At 43.6% G+C, this 21642-nt stretch overlaps 1 protein-coding gene across 2 annotated transcripts in view; it reads right to left on the bottom strand.

The window, feature by feature from the left end:
• The window catches only part of SLC37A2 (solute carrier family 37 member 2), an 84083-nt gene that overhangs the window by 43649 nt on the left and 18792 nt on the right, over positions 1–21642 (bottom strand). For both annotated transcript variants that reach the window (XM_077457786.1, XM_077457787.1), the window contains exon 2: positions 3906–3987. In XM_077457786.1, coding sequence (XP_077313912.1) covers positions 3906–3987 — 82 coding nt within the window. The remainder of the gene's footprint in view (positions 1–3905; positions 3988–21642) is intronic.

Genomic DNA, 21642 nt, shown 5'->3' with positions numbered 1-21642 from the left:
TTTTCTGTGTCCTCAGGTGAGGAGTACAAAGACAAGTGTGTCTTGCCTACATTCAAGCATGGTGGTGGGAGTGTCATGGTCTGGGGCTGCATGAGTGCTGCCAACACTGGGGAGCTACAGTTCATTGAGGGAACCATGAATGCCAACATGTACTGTGACATACTGAAGCAGAGCATGATCCCCTCCCTTCGGAGACTGGGCCACAGGTAAGTATTCCAACATGATAATGACCCCAAACACACCTTCAAGACAACCACTGCCTTGCTAAAGAAGCTGAGGGTAAAGGTGATAGACTGATCAAGTATGTCTCCAGACCTAAACCCCATTGAGCATCTGTGGGGCATCCTCAAATAGAATGTGGGGGAGCACAAGGTCTCTAACATCCACCAGCTCTGTGATGTCGTCATGGAGGAGTGAAAGAGGACTCCAGTGGTAGCCTCCAGTGGTAGCCTGTAAAGCTCTGGTGCCCAAAAGGGTTAAGGCAGTCATGACGGCCTCGAATTTGCGGTGGTATATCTGAATGATGCCTAAGGCCAGGGCTGGACTTACCATTGGGCTTGACTGGGCTCAAGCCCATGGGCCCTGTCACGTACCTTACAGCGGAGTCAGACTGTTGAGGGTGGCCTCTTGCACGGTTCCGGTCTCCACACCCCTGGAGGTGGTAACAGGGAGCGTGAAGACAGCGAAAGGGTGCAGGTGCCTGCAGGTAGAAGTTGAAGGCCTGGAGACGCTGGGTCCTCACGGAGGAAGAGGTGTAGGTCGATCACGGAGGAAGACAGCGGAAGCCCAGCAGGTATAAAGGAAACACTGCACGTCTGGAACAAGCAAGGTCAGCAACTGGCTGGCAACACGGTACAGGAACGAAAGGCAGGTGCGTAGTCAAGGACGAGCAAGGGTCTGGTAACGTGCTAGCAATGAGGTACAAAATCAGGAAGCAAGCCAAAGTCGTAAGTCCAAGCCGAGGTCAATGATAGTCCAGGAGATAGTAACAAGGAGTATCCAAAGGAATGGGTATCAGGAACAAGGTCACAGGAACAACGATCAGGTGTCTCAGGAATAGCTGAAGACAATTCAGCACTGGTATCAGGCCAGGATCCCGTTTATATAGGGAGAGATGTGCCAGGATTGGTGGAAGTGGCCGTACGTGCATGAGTACGTACATACGTTCAGTTTGCGCGGGTGCGTCTGCGTGTTCGGATTGGCGTACGTCCACGTGTTCGGATTAGCGTGCGTCCGTTCCTTCTGGAACTCGTACGCCTCTGACGGGGACACCACGCATGGTGCCTAGAATGAAGGTGAACCGCTGCTACACGGAGACAGGCATTCACAGGGTGAGTTCCCTGACAGGCCCCGCCCAATAGGGGGCCCCGCCGAGATACATAGCCGAGTGTACCTGGTTCGGCTCCACTCACAGTAACGCCCAGTCCCACCCTATGATGGCCATAACACAGGGACTGGGCGTAACTGAGCCAAGCTGAGTACACTTGGCTACTCTTGGCTCTGCTCAGGAGTGTGAGAGGACGCGAGAGCCGCCGGGAGGACCCGAGAGCTGCCAAGAGCTGCCGAGATACACGGGACTCTATCTCGGCAGCGCCATTTTTAAATTTCAAGACTGCAATGACAAGGCTGCAAATTACACTGGGGCAAGGCTGCAAATGACAAGGCTACACTGATAAGGCTGCAAATGACACAGGACAAGGCTGCAATGACACAGGACAAGGCTGCAATGACACAGGACAAGGCTGCAATGACACAGGACAAGGCTGCAATGACACAGGACAAGGCTGCAATGACACAGGACAAGGCTGCAATGACACAGGACAAGGCTGCAATGACACAGGACAAGGCTGCAATGACACAGGACAAGGCTGCAATGACACAGGACAAGGCTGCAATGACACAGGACAAGGCTGCAATGACACAGGACAAGGCTGCAGATGGACACTGATAAGGCTGCATTGATGGGCATTTAAATACAATTTTTTTCCTTAAACTTCCCTCCTAAAAGTTTTTTTCTTTAAAATTCCCTCTTAAACTTGCATGTTATACGCCGATGAGCGTTATACGCTGATAAATACGGTAACATATAGAAGGTAGGGCCCGAAAGTGACTCAAGCCCAGGGGCCCCCACCACCCTAAGTCCTGCCCTGCCTAAGGCTACAGGCATCATTCAGATATCAGCATTATTCCCTACACCATAAGAATGATCATAGCGACTGTTCCACCACTTGATCATTCTTACGGGCGGCGAAAAGGGACACCCCCCCCCTCCGATGCTTCTACTGCGTCGCTGCGGTGAGTTGGAGACAGGATCCACTGACCCCGAATGTCCACCATAGAGATTTCCGGTGGACCAGATAGTCGCCAGAGTCTCTATGATTGTCGGAGGCCAGGCAAGATGTTATGATGTCACGCCCGGCATCTGCATTCAAAAAAACGGCGCCGCCTCGGCTGGAAAGCCAAGATAGTTTTATTTTTATTTTAGGCTTCCCAGCCTAGAGGTGAGATGACCCCATATCTCACTGTAAAGAGGTCCTGTCAGGTCATATTCCTATTACAAGGGATGTTTACATTCCTTGTAACAGGAATAAAAAGTGATCCATTTTATTTATTTTTTTGATTAAAAAAAAATTGTGTCAAAATAAAAATTAAGTAAAATGAACAATAAAAAATGTTATTTTTTTGTTTTGTTTTTTTAAAGTGCCCCTGTCCCCGTGTGCTCGCACGCAGAAGCGAAAGCATACGCAAGTCCCGCCTGAAAGGTTATGTTAAGCATCCATCTTGTTTCTGTCAGCCATCTTAATATTCACAAACTTCCATTTTACAATATGTACAGTTTGAACACCCCTTTAACTTCTCAGATAACTGTCTCAACATGAGATTCTTCTAACTCATTTGTTCTCACACACTTATCTATAACTTTCACACATTTTCTCAGCATTGCTTTAGCTACAAAAGAAATCGTCTTGATGTCTACTGCGCATGTCTTATTCTGTGTGACGTGAAATTTACTATATCAATCGCTTTGTAATAACCCAATACAATTAGTTCTCGAAGGACGCCATGGTGTGTGTGTGGTTTTATTTGTCCTTTGAGAATTGATTCCAGAGCGCTCTGAATTTATACAATACATTGGATCTAAGGTCTGAGAGGTTGAAGGGACCACCCTAGACACAGGATTAACCCTTTCACCGCCCACATATGAAAACAGTGTTCAAACCACACATGTGAGGTGTTGCTGCGAATGTTAGAGCGAGAGCAATAATTCTAACCCTAGACCTCTTCTGTAACTCAAAACATGTAACCAGTAAAAAAAAAAAAAAAAAAATTGTTAAAGCGTTAGCTACGGGGATTTTTAAAGTACGAAGTTTGACACCATTCCACTAGCGTGCGCAATTTTGAAGCATGACATGTTAGGTATCAATTTACTCAGCGTAACTTCATCTTTCACATCATGTAAAAAAAATTGGGCTAACTTTACTGTTTTTTTTTTTTTTTTTAAAAAGGAAACTGTTTTGTTTTTTTAAACGAGTTTGAAAAATTACTGCGCAAATACCATGTAAGATAAAAAGTTGCAGACCTGCTAGGTAAGGCCCACATGTATTGTTGACCATCCACAATTAAAAACTGAAATTCAATGAGTGAAAGGGGTGGGCCATGGATACTCAGGCTGGGGAGGAAAGAGCTAGAAGATGCTGGACATCCTCCAGCCAGGCTCCATCTGACTTGCTGCAGGATCCTATGCACATTGTGAGAAGCTCACAGTGTGCAGTGAAATCAGTGTAAGTCATTTCGGTACAGGAGAGAAGCCAGTACAACTGTGCAAGACTAAAGGGAAGATTGGAGGTCAGATTAACATACAGGTACTCTTCAAATTACATGCTACATAGAAAATCACTACTCACCTTTACCACACTGAGGGGCTTCCTTGACAAGTGATAACTGGTGTAAAACACAAAAGTCAAAACGATAATGTACCCCCGATACCTACAGGAAAGAGAAGGGAGATAAAAACAAACATTCAGAGTTCCCCTTCAGATTGTGATGGTCAAATTTTTTATGTTTTTTTTAACATTTCCAGCCGCAGACATCTTGAGTAAGGGCAGATGATTCATGTTGCATATACTTCCTAGAATCCATCTGTCCTTAGCCCAGGAATGCATGCAAGGGGGTGTTGCTTAGCTGGGAAAGCCCCCCCTCCAGATAAAATACTCCTGGAATGTATGACATCACTGTGGCCTAGGGCAAAAACCAGGAAGAAACTGAAAAAATGTAAAAGGTTAATACAATATACCTTCCTATCTATTTACTAAAGCTAGCAGCATAAGGATTAAAAGCAGGCCCTAATCTAAGGGGGTGCTGGGGGGGGGGGGACTGCACCCCCCCAGATTTGTTGTGCCCCCAAGTTTTCAGAGTGCATCCAATGATGCAAAGGGGGCATCCTCCAGGTGGGGTGGTTGATGCAAGTGGGCACCCTCCGGGGGGGCGGCACTTGATGCAAGGTGACACCCTCCGGGGGGGGGCAGTTGATGCAAAGGGGCACCCTCCGGGGGGGGGGCAGTTGATGCAAAGGGGGGGGGCAGGGTGGAGAAATTCCTATATACAGTGAAATAGAGAATAAATGCAGCCACCCTTCAACAAGATCAAAGCAAGTTTAAAAAAAAAAAAAGGCGACTTTGGCGATTTGGAGGAGGCTGAGAGCAACAGAAGAGTTTGGAGTAAAGATTACATATTGGAATATAAAACTATTTTCCAAACCTGAGTTTAGTGTCACTTTAAGGATGGTATGTGTTTAATTACACACTGAAATCTGTGCAATTATAAGTCATGGGCTGCCATTAAGAGCCGCAGAACTGTGCAAATGCCAAACCCAGCCTTATGTCCTTCCATTTTCCCATAAAGAATGCACAGAGCAGAGTAAACACATTGGTTATACGGAATATGAAATATCGGAACTCCCTGCAGTGCCGGTCTGGCTGCACAGTAACATTTGATACAATTTAGAATGGACTTTCATAGTGATAGCAGCAACTGCCGACCAAACGAGACCACCACTAGAAATCCAATCCTGCTGGGTTGAACAAAAAAAAAAAAAAAATAGTATTGTGTATGAGGCTCTAAAGTTGGCTCTAGCCTGCTGGAGGAGCAACAGAGCCACCCTTGGACAGCAGCATTGTTAGTCTGTGGGGAGGGTAGTTTTAAATGCACTAGCAGATTTTGATGGATTTGACCAAAGCTGGCCATACAAGGCTTGAAAATTCAGCAGGGACTGAATTTTGATCCATGTATGGACAGGCTGTCGGATTTTGCCACTCAATAAGCACCCCCAACTATAGCTGATCAAGGTGTTCTGATGGCGGGGGAGTCTCCCCTCTGTCAGAACATAAAAACACTGCAGGAGGATTCCCCCATCCACAACAAATGTGTGGATGGGGGAATAGTGTTTTTTTTTTCATTCAACCTACCGGTTGAACGAAAAAAGAATCTATGGCATGGGTGCTCAACCTGTGGCCCTCCAGCTGTTGCGGCCCTACAAGTCCCTTAAGGCACTGTAATCCACTGACAGTTACAAGCATGACTCCGAAAGGCATAGGCATGATGGGACTTGTAGTTTCGCAACTGCTGGAAGGCCACAGGCTGGAGCACCCATGATCTATGGACCACCTTACAACTGATAGCTGATCAATAGGATCGTATGAAGCCAACTCTTGTGTCCTAGTGCTTCTGTTATCCCGACCAAGCTTGAAGCTCATAAGTCTACTTCCTGCAAGATTTATCATCCAACATGGGAGGCCTTGTTTGGTATTCTAGAACTTCACAGAGGTTCTCTGGCTCCCAGATACACCATTTCTAAATGGAATCAACAGGTTGCTGTGCATGCTCATCGGCTGTGTGATGAATTCCACCTTTTCATATTAAATCCCCATCTACTAGAGCAGTATGTCTTATAGCCTCTAGGGGGCTGCCCATCAGTTTTTATGTACCGAGTGCCCATTTCTTCTGCAGCTGATAGTATAACTTTACATTGCTTAAAAAATAACTATAGGCAAAACTTTCCCCCCATTCTGGATAGCATACAGGGTGTGGGGGTTTGTCATCTGGGTCCCTTTACAGAGATTTCCCTGACTTCCTGTCCCAAAGCCAAACAGGAATTGAGAGGAAATCTCTGCAAATTTAAAAAGCAATTCCTTGGGGACCCCCAGGCCCCCATTGGAAGATTTCTCTATTACTTTACTGGGGATTACCCAAAATTTGAGAATTTTTACTTTCACCAACAATGGTAAACTGGACAAATAGAGAGGGTGAATCTCCTTAACGGGCACAGACAGCAAAACAAACCGGCAGGTGTTTTAATCCTTCTCCACTCTGTCCAAAAAAAAAAAAAAAAAAAAAAGTTGTGCCGTTAGTTATACTTTATAAACATCAAGATGTGTTCTACAAAGGATTCTAATGCCGCATACACACGATCGGAATTTTGGTTGGAAAAAGCTCTGATGGTTTTCCCGACGGAATTTCACTCAAGCTGTCCTGCATACCAAATTCTAACCATCAAGAACGCGGTGACGTACAACGGAACCAGAAAAAGTAAGTTCAATAGCTAGTAGCCAATAGCTTCCATCTCGCAGTTGAATCTGAGAATGAGTTTTTGCATGCCGGAATTGCATACACACTAACGCATTTTCGAATAGGAAATTTTTACGACCGCAAAAATTGAGAACATGCTCTCAATCTTTTGCTGGCAAACCAAAAGCTCTCAATGGTCTTTTGCTGGCCGAATTTCCGATCGTGTGTACGTGGCATAAGAAAAGGATTTTAGAGCGAGCACAAAATATCCTATTCTTATCCTCAGCAGACAATGCATGGTTGTATCTCACCATTTAATCCCACATAGCTAAGCAATATTATCCCATAGAGCTGCCAATGTAAATTGAAGAAATAACATTTCTATATACAAAGTGTATACATTGGCAGCTCCATGGGATAATTGCCTTTCTATGTGGGATTAAACAATGAAATACAGCCATGCATCATCTGCTCAAAATAACAGATTTACCGTTGTGGATTATTCATTATTTGCATACACGGTTGACGTAAGTATACGGACGTTGCATTCTGGATATATTAACACAGGTACGGAAGGAAATGACCTTTGCAAATTATTGTTTGATATTATAGGAGACATTTATCTAGAAGGATAGATAGCATGACATTTCCTATTTGAAATGTTATTATCCTTAAAGTGGTTGCAAACCTAGTTACACCACTTGTACCTACAGGTAAGCCTATAATAAGGCTTACCTGTAGGTACCGTAAATATCTCCTAAACTTGCACCTTTTGAGAGATATTCACTGTATAAGCATGTGTCAATGTCATGGGTGCGGGCGTGACATAATCGCAGCTTCGGCCAATCACAGCACTGGAGCCCACGAACCCGGAAATAACTCCAGGAGACATGTCGCCAGTCACAGCGGTGTGCGGGGACCACTGCAATAGCATTGATCCAAGGTAAGTATTTCATAATGAGCTAGTATGCAATGTATACCAGCTCATTATGCCTTTATCTTGCAGATTTAATTTTTTTTTAGTTTACAACCACTTTAATGGCATTCTGGAAAAGTTTATAAATGTTTTTAAAGTTTATTTGCAATGTGTAACGCTGTGTGAATATTATTAAAAGGCACAGTGTAGTAATGCGATTTTTAGGTTTGGCTGGATAGAAATGGTTTCTTTGGGGCACTCACTTTTTTTGAGTTTCTATTCAATGGATTTTAATTTTATTTAAATGGAATATATATATATTCCTCTATAGAAGGATACAAATCCAGTTGGTGTGCATGGAAAATCTTTGCAAACCCAATTGTTATCTTTTAAAAACTTAGCATTTAGATATTTGCTTATCCCGGACTTCAGCTTTAAGGCATTTAAAGCCATGTTTTTTAATCAGAGTATGAAATGGTTAGAACCTCTAATCTTCAAGATGAAGTCCAAACATTTTCAAAGTGATCATCAAAGTGATCATCACACCAATAAAGTGCAACATGCTCATGCCTAACAAAGGGGTCCTGTGTGGCCCCAAAACGTTGCACTTTATCGGTGTGATGTGGTTGTAAAGATTTGTTTTTTATTTTCTAAATAGGTTCCTTTAAGATAGTGCATTGTTGGTTCACTTACCCTTTCTTTCGATTTCCATTCTAAATGTTTTTTTTCTGTGTCTGCATTTCTCACTTCCGGTTTCTCCTCAGTAAACTTCACACCATCATCCGAGCGGTGGTTAGTCAGCCAGAACAGCTTACTGAGGAGGAACAGGAAGTGAGAAATTCAGACAAAGAAAAAAAAAACATTTAGAAGGGAAATCGAAGAAAAAAGGTAAGTGAACCAACAATGCACTAGCTTAAAGGAACCTATTTAGAAAATAAAAAACAAACCTTTATAACCTCTTTAAGTTAATAAAATGTTTGGACTTTATCTTAAAGATTCGTAGTATGCTGGTTATACATGCTTTGACCTATGACGCTAAGACCCATTTCACACTGGAGGAGTTTTCAGGTGCTACAGCGCTAAAAATAGCACCTGAAAAAAGCCTCAGCTGCAAACGCATTGTGAAAGCCCGTATGCTTTCATACAAGGGTTCTGTGCTGGCAGGGTGTCACAAAGGCTTCACAGCAGCTTATTTGCAGCGGTGGAGGAGCGGTGAATACACCGCTCCTCCACCACATCATGTGCTTTAAAAACAAAACAAAGACATTGAAATGCACTGGTCCGGTGCCTTGCATGTAGGATTAGGGGTCGGGCACATGGATTAGGGGGCAGCACCCCTGCACCCCTAATGTAGCAGCCGCCACTGGCCATCCCCAAACTGTTCCCATAAAGTTGGGAGCATGAAATTGTCCAAAATGTCTTGGTATGCTGACACTATAAGAGTTCCTTTCACTGGACCCAAAGGGCCAAGCCCAACCCCTGAAAAACAATCCAACAGCATAATCTCCCCTCCACCAAATGATTTGGACCAGTGCACAAAGCAAGGTCCATAGAGACATGGATGAGTGAGTTTGGGGTGGAGCAATTCCTACTGCTCTCCACCATTTAACAATAAAAAAGTATGTCTAAAGCCAAAAATGTATTATATTGCACCTTACCAATTCTTACCAATTTTGCCTGCTGGTCCTGCCAAAAACATACATCCTGTCCTAGGATGACAACACTCACTGCATCTATGGAGAAGCAGTATGAGATAGGGGGGATTCTGTAAGCCACAGAGAGAACTGTGAATAGATGTAACTAATAACAGCCAGCACAAGCGGAGAGCACAGGAAGTTATCAGCTCACAAGATTTCAGGCAGGATCAACAGTTTTTTTTCGCACTTTTTGAACAGATAGAACAAGATGGTTTAAACTATCAGGGAGGGAGCAAATAAAAGCTTCATTGTTGGGGTATACATACAAGTGAATTGTCTACCAGTAATAGTTCTGCTGCAAAAATCTCCTCTGCCTCTTTGATCCACCCTTCTCCACTACATTGTACACTCTCTCTGTCTCTGGAAATGTGAAAGTCGTTTCTATGGGTTGTTTTAAGAACATCTTTGCACAGCACTATGCAATAAGTGTGTCAGTGAGGCTGTGAGTGACAAAGAACCACATTTTTCCAAAAAGTCACTCCTGGCCAGTCACATGACAAGATGACTCAATCTTTGCACCAGATGCAGCAAATCTGTCCAAACCACAAGAAGAGTGAAGTCGTCTCTGCACATCACACTGCTCTCTGGGTCTGGTGTAATGGGGCATAGAGCGTGATAACTGAGATTTAATAATAATAAAAAAAAAATATTAAAGATTGAAGTTCTAATGTTAAGAAAAAATTTAAATCTATAGCCAACATAGTAAGGGATCGTTTATACACTTGCAGTCGAGGAAAGGGGAGGGGGGGGCACGGAGAAAAATAGGGGGTTGAGTCACCTTTTTACCATCCTCTTCCCCCAGAGTTGCAAAGGCTGTAGCATAGGGTTGTATAGGTCATGGCAAAAATGATGCTTTGTCACGTTTGACAGTTGTTACCACCACCAAAACGCAACCCATTTAAATTAATGGGGCCTTGCAGCAACAAGAGAGAGCATCATGAAGTTTGAAAACTTCAGGAAACAAAGGTTTCGGCCAGACCAGTTGAGCCTGAGAGTGATGGGGGGGGGGCTGGGCGGAGTGATTTACTAAAACTGGAGAGTGCAAAATCTAGTGTAGCTGTGCATGGTTGCCAATCAGCTTCTAACATGAGCTTGTTCAGTTAGGCTGGGTTCACACTGGTACAACATGACAGTCATACAATGGCATAAGGTTCCCCCTTGGTCTGGTATGGATTTTAGGGGGAACCCCTACACCAAAAAAAAAAAAAAAAAGTGTGCCCCCCCCCAAAACCATACCAGACCCTTATCAGAGCATGCAGCCCGGCAGGTCAGGAAAAGGGGTGGGAGAGAGTGCTCCCTCCTGGACCATACCAGGCCACATGCCCTCAACATGAGGGGGTTGATAGGAACAAGGGCCTCTGCCCGACAACCATGGTCGGTGGTTGTTGGGGTCTATGAGTGGGGGGCTTATCAGAATCCGGAAAGCCCCCTTTAACAAGGTGGCCCCCAGATCTCGGCCCCCCATGTGAATGAGTAGGGGTACATTGTACCCTTAACCATTCACCCAAAAAAACAAAACAAAAAACAAGTCCTTCACTTTAGGTTATATGATCACGTTTGGTGTGTGGGAAGGGCATCATCAAACCATGTTGAGGTTTGTAGCTAAATCATATTTGTTCCCAGGTTCATCCAAAATGTGTGATCTAATTAGTTTAAAGTCTTAAATTTCATAATCTTTATTCATTTTCAACATTCTTTTACATACTAAAAGCAAGAAAAACCTTCTCTATAGCATATGTAGCACTTATTTCACCTTTACAAATACAGTAATACTTTAGTGAGTAATAAAAACCTTTAGAAAACATTCCTATCCATGATGTGTCAATATTTCTTCAATCTAACCCCTCTTTTCACTCATTGCTCATATATTCCTCCTTCCCCTCCTACTTCCTCTCTCCCTACCCAGCTTTCACTTCTCCCATACCTCATTCTGGGTATCTCATTCTATCCAGCCAGGGTTTCCACATCTTTTTAAATTCTTTATAATTTCCTCTCCTCAAATATATCACCCTCTCCTTCCATATTGTCTCCATAATTGCTATCTGCCAGTCCGCTATTGAAGGGGCATTTTTTGCTTGCCACCTTTGAGCTAACAGTTTTCTTGCCTGAAACAGACATCTCAGTATTGCTTTACTGGTATGTCGCGATCTCCCTATTGCTTCACCCAGGCCCAGCACACATATCCTGGGATCCCCCCTGATCGTTACACCAAATGTTTCATTCAAGGTGGTAACAATCTCTGACCAGTAGCGAAACAATTTTGGGCATCGCCAGAACATGTGAGCAAGGTCTCCAGACTCTTGACATCTAGGGCACTTATCATCTGCTCTACGTCCGAAACTAAACAGTCTTTTTGGTGTATAATAGGCCCTATGCAGCAACATTAAGTGTGACATCTTCTGGGCAGGCGAAACTGAGATTGAGTAACCATCCTCCAGTATTTTCCTCCACTGTTCATCCGTAAATATTCCCAACTCCTCCTCCCATTTCCTTCTGCATTTGAACCCTTCTGGGCTTCCTATACTTCCTTCACATATAACTGGATATACATCCGCTATAAATCCTTTTGTCCTCACTGGGGCATTTAATCTGCTAAAAATAGGGGAGTTATTCCACACAGGCCCTTGCCTATTAAATTGTTTCCCTAGGGCATGTCTAATTTGAAGGTATTTATAAAATGATTGTTTTGATATATCAAACTCTGATCTTAAAGCGCTAAATGTTTTTAATATTTTCCCTGTATATAACTGGGCCAACTTATCTATCCCTTTGACTTCCCAATCTTTACATCCCCCTATTTCTTCCATTTCCTGCAGGTTCCGGTTATCCCACAATGGGGTGTACTGAGTTAAGCCTCCCAGGCCTTTAATCGCCTTAACTGCCTTCCACACCTTTACTACTAATTTTATTGTGGGTATTTTTTTTTGGGGAAATGAGTTTGCCTCCAGAGCTTCTACCATATTCTTATGGGGTGTCTCCATTAATATTAAGGCCCTATTAATTCCTCCACCCATCTCTTCACTCATGTCCAAGTGTTGTAATTGAGCAGCTAAAAAGTAGCTCCTTGGATGTGGAACTGCCATTCCTCCTTTTCTTGTAGGTGATTGCAAAGTTTGTAGAGCTATCCTGGATACTCCCCCTTTCCATATAAGTTCTCGGAATAATACCTCTATTTTCCTAAACCATATTATGTCTACCCAAATCGGGGAGTTATGTAACACATACAATAACTGAGGCATCCATACCATTTTGATCAAGTTACATCTCCCTGCATTCGATAATGGAAGTCTTTTCCAGATTTCGATTTTCTTTTTGAATTTAGCTATTAATGGTACCAAATTATCATGTATATATTTATTAGGATCTCTTTGTATGTGTATCCCCAGGTATTTCATGCGCTCCACAACTTCCAGCTGCGCACCTGTCCCTGGGCTTTGGGCCCTATTTTTATCCAATGGCATAAGAACTGATTTTTCCCAGTTTATCTCCAGGCCTGAGAACCTCCCGAAATCTATGATAAGTTTCATCCCTTGTCTGAGGGACTGCTCTGTGTCCCCCAGAAAAAGGAGAATATCGTCCGCGTATAGCGCTATCCTCTCTTCCCTCGTCCTCCTTTGAAAGCCGACCATATTCCTACTAGATCTAATTGCAATAGCTAATGGTTCTATTGCCAGGGCAAAGATCAGGGGTGACAGAGGGCACCCCTGTCTTGTCCCCCTCTCTAGGAAAATCCTATCTGAATATTCATTATTGACCCTAATTCTAGCACTAGGACCGTTGTACAGAGTTTTTACCCATGCAATAAAATTAGGGCCGAACCCAAATTCCCCCAGTACCCGCCAGATATAGGGCCATTCTAAACTATCAAAGGCTTTGATTACATCTAAAGCCATTATTGCCTCATTACCATCATTCTCTATAGGTACCTGCATATTAAGATATAATCTTCTTATGTTCGTACTTGTAGTTCTACCTGGGATAAAACCTGTTTGGTCGGGATGTATCAGCCTGGAAATAATTTTATTCAATCTAATGGCTAATACTTTGGCCAATATTTTAGTGTCCGCACAAAGAAGGGAGATAGGTCGATAGGACTGAGTTTCCAATGGGTCCTTCCCTTCCTTGTGTAAGACTATTATTGTTGCCTCCGTCATTGACGTCGGCAATCTCCCCTCCTTTTTTGCCCAATTAAATACTTTAAGGAGCTCTGGAAGCAATATTTTACTGTAATATTTATAAGTTTCCACAGGAAGACCATCTGGTCCTGGGGATTTCTTATTGGCCATTTCTGCAACTGCACACTGAATTTCCTCTATTGTTAATGGGGCTTCCATTATCTCACTCTCCTCCTTTGTTAGGGACGGCATTTTGATATCCGAAAAAAACCTATCCATATCCTCGCCAACCTCTGTCCCCCGAGAAGAATACAGTTTGGCATAGAATACCCTAAAGGTATCAGTAATCACTGAGCTCTGTGCTGATATTTCTCCATTCTCAGTCCTTATCACTGGGACAGTGGATGGCGAGGAGTTACTTCTTACAATCTGTGCCAACATCTTTCCTACTTTTTCCCCTTCCCCATATTCCACTTGTTTCTGGAACAATCTTTTATTCTCTATTTTCCTAGTAACCACTACCTTATGTTCCTGTTGTTTCTCTAACCATATTTTTTTTTTCTCTGAGGTAGGGTTTTCTATATGCTCTCTCTGCTATTACTAAATCCCTTTTGACCCTATTCTCACATTCATTAGATGTTTTCTTAATATTCGCTACCTGTTGAATGAGAATACCCCTAAGATAGGCCTTCAATGCGTCCCATATTACTCCTACTTCTGCAGACCCACTGTTAAACTCCATAAACTCTGCCACTCTACACAGCACCCTCTCGGGGTCTCCTATTAACTCAAACCACACTGGATTCATATTCCATACTCTTGGGGGTTTTATCCCCCCTAGATTTATCGATACTGTCACGAGTGAGTGATCTGACACCCCTCTAGGTTGATAAACTATTTCCCTTACTACACGGCTCGCCTCCTCATTCCCAAGGACTAAATCTATCCTTGAGAGTGAGGAGTATGAGCTAGAGAAACATGAGTATTGCAACTGGTCCGGGTTGCGCATTCTCCATATATCAGACAGGCCCCCCTCCAGCAAAAATCGAGACAGCCGGGTCTCAGCCTCTGTTTGCATATATATTCCTGGCGGAAACCTATCCTGGCTTTTATTTATAACCTCATTAAAGTCTCCCATTACTATAACAGGAATCCCCGATTTGTCCGCTATAAATTCCATCAAACAATATAAAACTTCCATTTTAAATGGAGGGGGAATGTAAACATTTGCAAAAACGTACTCCTGATTTTCAATAACACAGTGTAGAAAAATAAACCGCCCCTCTTTATCTATATTGATCTGCCGACAGGAGAACGCCACCTCTCTCCTTACCAGCACAGCCACTCCCCTCGAATAAGAGGTGTGGACTGAATGGTACTGGACTTGAAATTTCCTACTATGACTTTTTGATATGGTTTCTTTAATTAGGTGTGTCTCCTGTAGGCAGATCAATCCTACCCTACACCTTTCCAGGGCGTCAAACACTACTGCTCTTTTTACAGAAGCTCCCAGCCCTCGGACATTCCAAGAGCCAATATTCAAAACTCTAGACTGCATGACTCTAGGAAGTGTGGAAAAAGAGTAAAGAAGAGCGAAAAAGGAATAAAACCTGGAGGCACAAAATTAGCATTTAAATTCTCTAACTTCCCTGACGATGAGCAGAAATAATCCCTGCTTCTCTCCCTATAATTCATGCCGAGGAGGAGAATACAAGGGGGGGATGTAAAAAGAAAAGTGCAATCCCACTTAGTGAGTATTTTGATAAAATTATAAAATTATACAATCTTTTATACTTCGTGGTGTAATCCCTTCCCAATCTCCTCTTGTGAGCATGAGATCCAAACCTATCTATACACACCATTACCCCGTAGTTACTCATTACTTTTAAATTATCATCTATAGCTGTGCAAATATTACCCTTTTCCTTTACCTGAATTTTATATGTTCCCATTTTCCCTGTTCCCTCCCCCCAACCCTCTCCATACCTATCAAGGTTACCCCTAGGGGCCTTTTCCGTGACCTCTACACTCCCACATACACCCACATGCACCCCCCACCCCCCTCCTACTCTCATGCTTCCGTCCCCACCCACCTCCCACCCCCCCCTAATACTCAACAACCTCCCCCTTTGACCCTCCCCTTTCTCATACATAAATTCTTACTATACTGTGTGTCATTCTCTACACCCTGACTTCAGATATATCATCTTCCCTTTCTTCATTTACAGTGCGCCCGTTACACCCCCCCTTCGTTGATCTTCCCCTCTCCCGGGAGAGAGAAAAAAAAAAAAAAAAAGAGAGAGAGGGGAAAAAACAAAAAAAAAAAAAAAAAAAACACAAAGGGGGAAAAATGAATGAAAAGGGGGTCATACACATACATATATGAAAAAAAAAGCACATCACTTCTTCAATAACTGATCTCCCTTCTCCTGCATCCATGCTTCTACCCTTGCCGGAGTGTCAAAAAATAGGGTCTCTCCTAGTGCTACTACCCGTAGCTTTGACGGATAGAGCAAAGCATATGTAACGTCCAATTTTTGAAGTCTGCGCTTGACCTCTATGAACTCTGCTCTGCGCTTCTGCAGATCAGGGGAAAAGTCAGAGTAAAACGAAATTTTAGCGCCCTTATAGATGACACTCCCCATCTCCCGGGCCCTCCGGAGCAACACAACCTTATCCCGGAAATTCAAAAATTTAATTAATACAGATCTAGGCTGACCCCCCCGGTGCATGATTCTAAGCGGAACTCTGTGTGCCCTTTCTATAGAAAATTGTTGGGAGAAAGTCTCTCTGCCAAACACTTCAACCAGCCATCTTTCCAGAAATTCAGCTGTGTCAGAGCCTTCGCACTTCTCGGGGAGGCCTACCAGTCTTATATTGTCCCTGCGAAGTCTGTTTTCCAATTCATCCAATTTCCCTTCATATTTGCCCATCTGTATTTTTAAATCTTTGACCTCTTGGTTTAATGGATACACCTCATCTTCAATCTGAGAAATTCTACCTTCTGCTGCTGTTATTCTGTCAACCGTTAACTGAAGTTCCTGCCGTATAAAGGCCAGCTCTTCTTTAATACTTCTTGTTTGATCACATAGCTCTAATAAAGACTGTTTACAAACATTAACAGCCCCAAGGACCTCCTTCAGCGTCGGCTCTTCTTCACCATTTATTGCGGATATCTGCATGGGGTTTATCTCCGATCTTCCAGATGCTCCCATATTTTTATTATTTATATGTTTTACGCCTGCTTGTGTCTGCGGCCCTTGACTCTTTCTGTCTGTTGGGGGTTTCACTTGGCTCCCTTGCCCCCCCTTAGTTGGCGTGTTATCGGGGGTATGAGCATGGGCATATTTTTCCAACTTGGCCGCTGCAGCTATCCCAGCTGTTGCTGCAGTGGCCTGGGGGTCTTTTTCTTTGTCCTTAGCTGATCTCAGTGATTGTGCCCCCACATTTTCCTGCCTGACATGCTCCTCCCCTCTCCTCCGTGCAGACATCGCTCAGATCCGCAGGTGTCCCGCAAAAAAAAAAAAAAAAAAAAAAATTGAAATGGGGGGTAATTTTCCCTGGGCCAGGGCAAAAAAAAAAAAAAAAAAAAAAAAATGTTTCTCTTTCTTTTTTCCCCCAGTCAGTTTGAGCTACTCCACAGTTGCTCCAGGACTTGAAAGTGAACCAGTCCCTTATTTATAAAAGGCAGGCGGCAGCTAGGTTTCCAATATATATAAATATTACTCTCTTATTGTAACACTTTTCCAAGGGTGATACAGCATTCCCAGCAACTCAGCTCTTACTTCTCCTTTAGTTCAGCTCAGAAAAGGGGCAATGGTGGGGGGAACTGACATAAAGAAAAATGTCTCTCCACAGTCCATGCATAATACTATAACTATGCCTTTAAATATCTTCGCTGTACCTGCCACTGGCTGTGATCCTTCTCCAGACTCAATGCTGTGGCTCCACTCCCGAACGGGTCTCGCGGGACTTCACCTCCAGGAGCTGGGAGTCCTCTCCTCTGTACTCCGTCCTCCACACACCGCCACCGGAGCACTCGAGAGACCCCACCGCTCCGCCGCAAACCTCCTCTCACCGAGCACCACGCTCCACTGGGCTCCACAGACCCTCCAGGTACACCAAGCCCGTCTATGCTTCTCCACTGGGGAAATCGAGTAGGAGTGTCACGGGCGCCGCTGATACAAGTTTACATCAGCGTGCAGAGAGCACACATCTCTCTCACTCCTCACACCACACTACCGCAGCCATCACCATCCGGTCACGCCCCCCTGAATTAGTTTAAAGTCTTAATTTGTGTTCTGTGAATTTCCAAAATCCATAGGACCAGCTCACATTATTTATTTCCAAAAATGTCCTCCTCTAAAAGGGAGCTCAGTCCTTTGAAGCTTTATATAAAGATCTAGTCAGTAAATTAGCATGTATAATTTGAAGCTGTGCAGCCCTACCCTTCCTTCAGATTTAAGAAGTTAAGATGGAGCGTTTTATTCTTGGTCTACTGTTGTGTCAGATGAACTTGGTCATATGGCCTTGAAGATGCTTTAAAAATGAACGTGGTAGCAGAATATCAGTCAATTTGATACCCATGCAAAAGACTAGGCAGGATACTGAAATTAATCATAGCTATTCAACCAAACCAGACAAAATTGTCAGATCCCACTTTTAAAGGTCTTGTTTGGGACACGTTGACCTGGAAGAGGTCAGGTAATCAGAAGGGCATGTGGATACACAGGTATTTAATAGACTTCTGTTTCTCAGCGAAAAGGCAAAGGTCTTGAGATGGACTGGGAAATGAGATGGGACCAAAAATGGGTCATTGATTTGGAACAATTCGTTTTAGGGTTCAAAAAAGCTTTGAGAAGTTGTTAAACTGTAGACTGTTGTTGGGAAATAGTAATTAGTAGGCCATCAATAAATGCTGAATCACGGTGTTCTTTTATACCCGACACCTGAAAAGCGTGGCAAAGAATGAGTTGCTCTGATAAAGAGCTTGATTGATAACAAGGGACAGGGGACACCCCAGTTGTGTCCCATTACTAATAAGCAGGGGTTAGGACTGGAGGCCATTGAGTTTGAGCTTAGTATTAGGGTTTGATTACATGCTGGAAATCCAAATGGTCACGTGAGGAAGAAAATCTATTTTATTCAAACATGACAAATAAAAAGCCCCAGACAACTCTACTGAAGGCCTTCTCCACATTTGTGATAAGGAGAAGGCCCTCAATGCCCTAACTACCAATAGCAATTAGCCAAATAAATTAATTCTGGCCAATTAATTTTTCCTCGGACAAACCCAGTAAGGGGCAGCTTACAAACATCCCCCACTCCCCCCCAAGCCAACACTACATGTCATGCATTCTCTTACATCTATGGCAACTATACAGGATGACCTTTGCACATATGTTAAGCCAATGTTTACCAATAGGAATTTACCAAGATAAAAACTGGCTAAATTGGACCTCTCAAGAAAATATTTTCTGATAAACTCCATGAACTTTAGGTGTGGTTTTCTCATTAACTATCCCCAAATATTGACATCAAATAGCCTTTGAACAAATTCTTGTTATAGAAATGGCCAGCCAACACTTCTGCTTGAAAATCCTTTAACCACTTCAGCCCCTGGAAGATTTGGCTGCTCAATGACCAGGCCATTTTTTTGCGATACGGCACTGTCGCTCTAACCACTTAAGCCCTGGACCATTTGGCTGGCCAAAGACCAGAGTACTTTTTGCGATTCGGCACTGTGTCGCTTTAACCACTTGCCACCCGCCATATAGCAGAATGACGGCAGCAAAGTGGTTTCAATATCCTGACCGGACGTCATCAGGATATTAAGCCGCTGCCCGCCCCTGGGGGGGCGCATCGTGGCGATCGTTGTTTGCGGTGTGTCAGTCTGACACACTGCAACTACAATCTCGGTAAAGAGTCTCTGACGGAGACTCTTTACCATGTGATCAGCAGTGTCCAATCACGGCTGATCACAGTGTAAATAGGAAGAGCCATTGATTGGCTTTTCCTCACTCGTGTCTGTCAGCACCAGGTATGCCCCCCTAGACCACCAGGGATGCCAGCCAGTGACCACAATGGATGCCAGTGTCCACAATGGGCATCACTGGCATGAATTATTGTTTGGCACTATTTGCCTATTTGTACCACCTATCAGTGCCTGTGTCGCATATCAGTGCCACCTATCAGTGCCCGTCACTGCAGCCCTATCAGTGCCCATCAGTGAAGGAGAAAACTTACTTATTTACAAAGTTTTATAACTGAAAACAAAAAAAAAATTTTTTTCAACATTTTTGGTCTTTTTTTTATTTGTTTAGCAGAAAATAAAAATCCCATAGCCGATCAAATACCACCAAAAGAAAGCTCTCTTTGTGGGAACAAAATGATAAAAATGTAGTTTGGGTACAGTTTAAAGCGGTTTGGTACAGAAAATTGCAAGTTCATCTTATTCAAATGGCTTTGGAACATAGATGCAGTTATGACCATTGAAATAAAATAATATGCAGTATTTACCTTTTTATTTTTACTGTTTATGCCGACTTCCGGGCTCTCCTCCCGTGGGAGTAGGCGTGTTTATCGGCTTCGCAATGGTCCCTGGGAACTTTTTTTAGCCATTTCCCAGGAATCCGTGGGGGACACAGTCAAGCCGAAATTGCCATTTTGAAAGTGGGCAGGCAGCTCTATCAGCCATTACCACTATAGCACATGAGGCAAAAGGAAGGAAAACAAAGAGGACACTCAATGAGCATGTGCGAGATGGAGCGGTGGATGCTGGGAGCTCAGTGTCATCGCATCCAGGAAGTAAATGCCTGTGGGCTTCAAACGCCCACAGTGAAAATGGAAACCGCCGGACTGCTTTTTTTAAAGTTTTCCTTAGCAATGAAATCGTCACGCCGGGGGTTAAAAAGACGCTGATCGTGGTTGCAAAGACACCGTAAGAATCGCCCAACAGTGACACAGGTAAAAAAAAAAAAAACCGCCAGTGGAATCCCGCTTTAACATGACCGCGCAATTGTCATTCAAAGTGCGACAGCACTGCACTGAAAGCTCAAAATTTGTCTGGGCAGGAAGGTGTATAAGTGCCCGGTATTGAAGTGGTTAACTGACAATTGCGCGGTCGTGCGACGTGGCTCTCAAACAAAAAATGTAAGTATTTTTTTTCCCCCCACAAATAGAGCTTTCTTTTGGTGGTATTTGATCACCTCTGCGGTATTTATTTTTTGCGCTATAAACAAAAAAAAGAGCGACAATCTTGAAAAAAAATAAAAAAGTGCATTATTTTTTACTATAATAAATATCCCCCCCCCCCCCCCAAAAAAAATAAAATAAATCGCAATAAGCGTTTGTTGACTGGTTTGCACAAAAGTTATAGCTTTTACAAAATAGGGTATAGTTTTATGGCATTTTTATTCATTTTTTTTTTTTAGTAGCAATGGCTGCGATCAGTGATTTTTATAACGACTGACATTATGGCGGACACATTGGACACTTTTGGCACGATTTTGTGACCACATTTATACAGCGATCAGTGCAATTAAAATTGAATCGATTACTGTGTAAATGTGACTGGCAGTAAAGGGGTTAACCACTAGGTGGCGCTGTAGGGGTTAAGTGTGTCCTAGGGAGTGATTCTAACTGTGGGGAGGGTCTGTGTGTGACACGACACTGATCACCGCTCCTGATTACAGGGAGCGGTGATCAGTGACAGTGCCACTAGGGAGAATTAGGAAATGCTTGTTTACATTAGCATTTCCCCGTTCTCCCTGTCCGTGAGACGATTGCGGGTACCGAATCCACGGGACCCGCAAAAACACTAACAGAGCTCCCGCAAGCCGCTTCTTAACCACTTCCCAACCAGCGCGCGCTGATGTACATCGGCATAATGGCACGGACAGACAAATGAGCGTACAGGTATGTCCCTTTAAAATTTGCTGCCGTGCCATCGCGACTCGATCACCGTGGTGATACCCACGATTGTCTAACGGGGGAGATGCTAATGTAAACAAGCATCTCCCCATTCTCCCTAGTGAGAGTGTCACTGATCTCTGCTCCCAGAGATCAGTGATGTGTCACACGTAGCCACGCCCCCCCACAGTTAGAAACATGCCCCAGGACATACTTAACCCCTATACGGCCCCCTAGTGGTTAACCCCTTCACTGCCATTTACACAGGAATCAGTGCATTTGTATAGCACCGATTGCTGTATAAAATGACAATGGTCCCAAAAATGTCCGATGTGTCTGCCATAATGTCGCAGTCACAATAAAATAATAAAAAGAGATTAATAAAAATGCCATAAAACTATCCCCTATTTTGTAAACGCTATAACTTTTGTGCACACCA

This window comes from Lithobates pipiens, unplaced genomic scaffold (assembly GCF_037356315.1).
Source record: "Lithobates pipiens isolate NorthernLeopardFrog02 unplaced genomic scaffold, aLitPip1_a1.2 Scaffold_27, whole genome shotgun sequence".
Classification (NCBI taxonomy): Eukaryota; Metazoa; Chordata; class Amphibia; order Anura; family Ranidae; genus Lithobates; species Lithobates pipiens.
The sequence above is the reverse complement of the archived record's forward strand: the minus strand, read 5'-3'. Positions and strand labels throughout refer to the sequence as shown.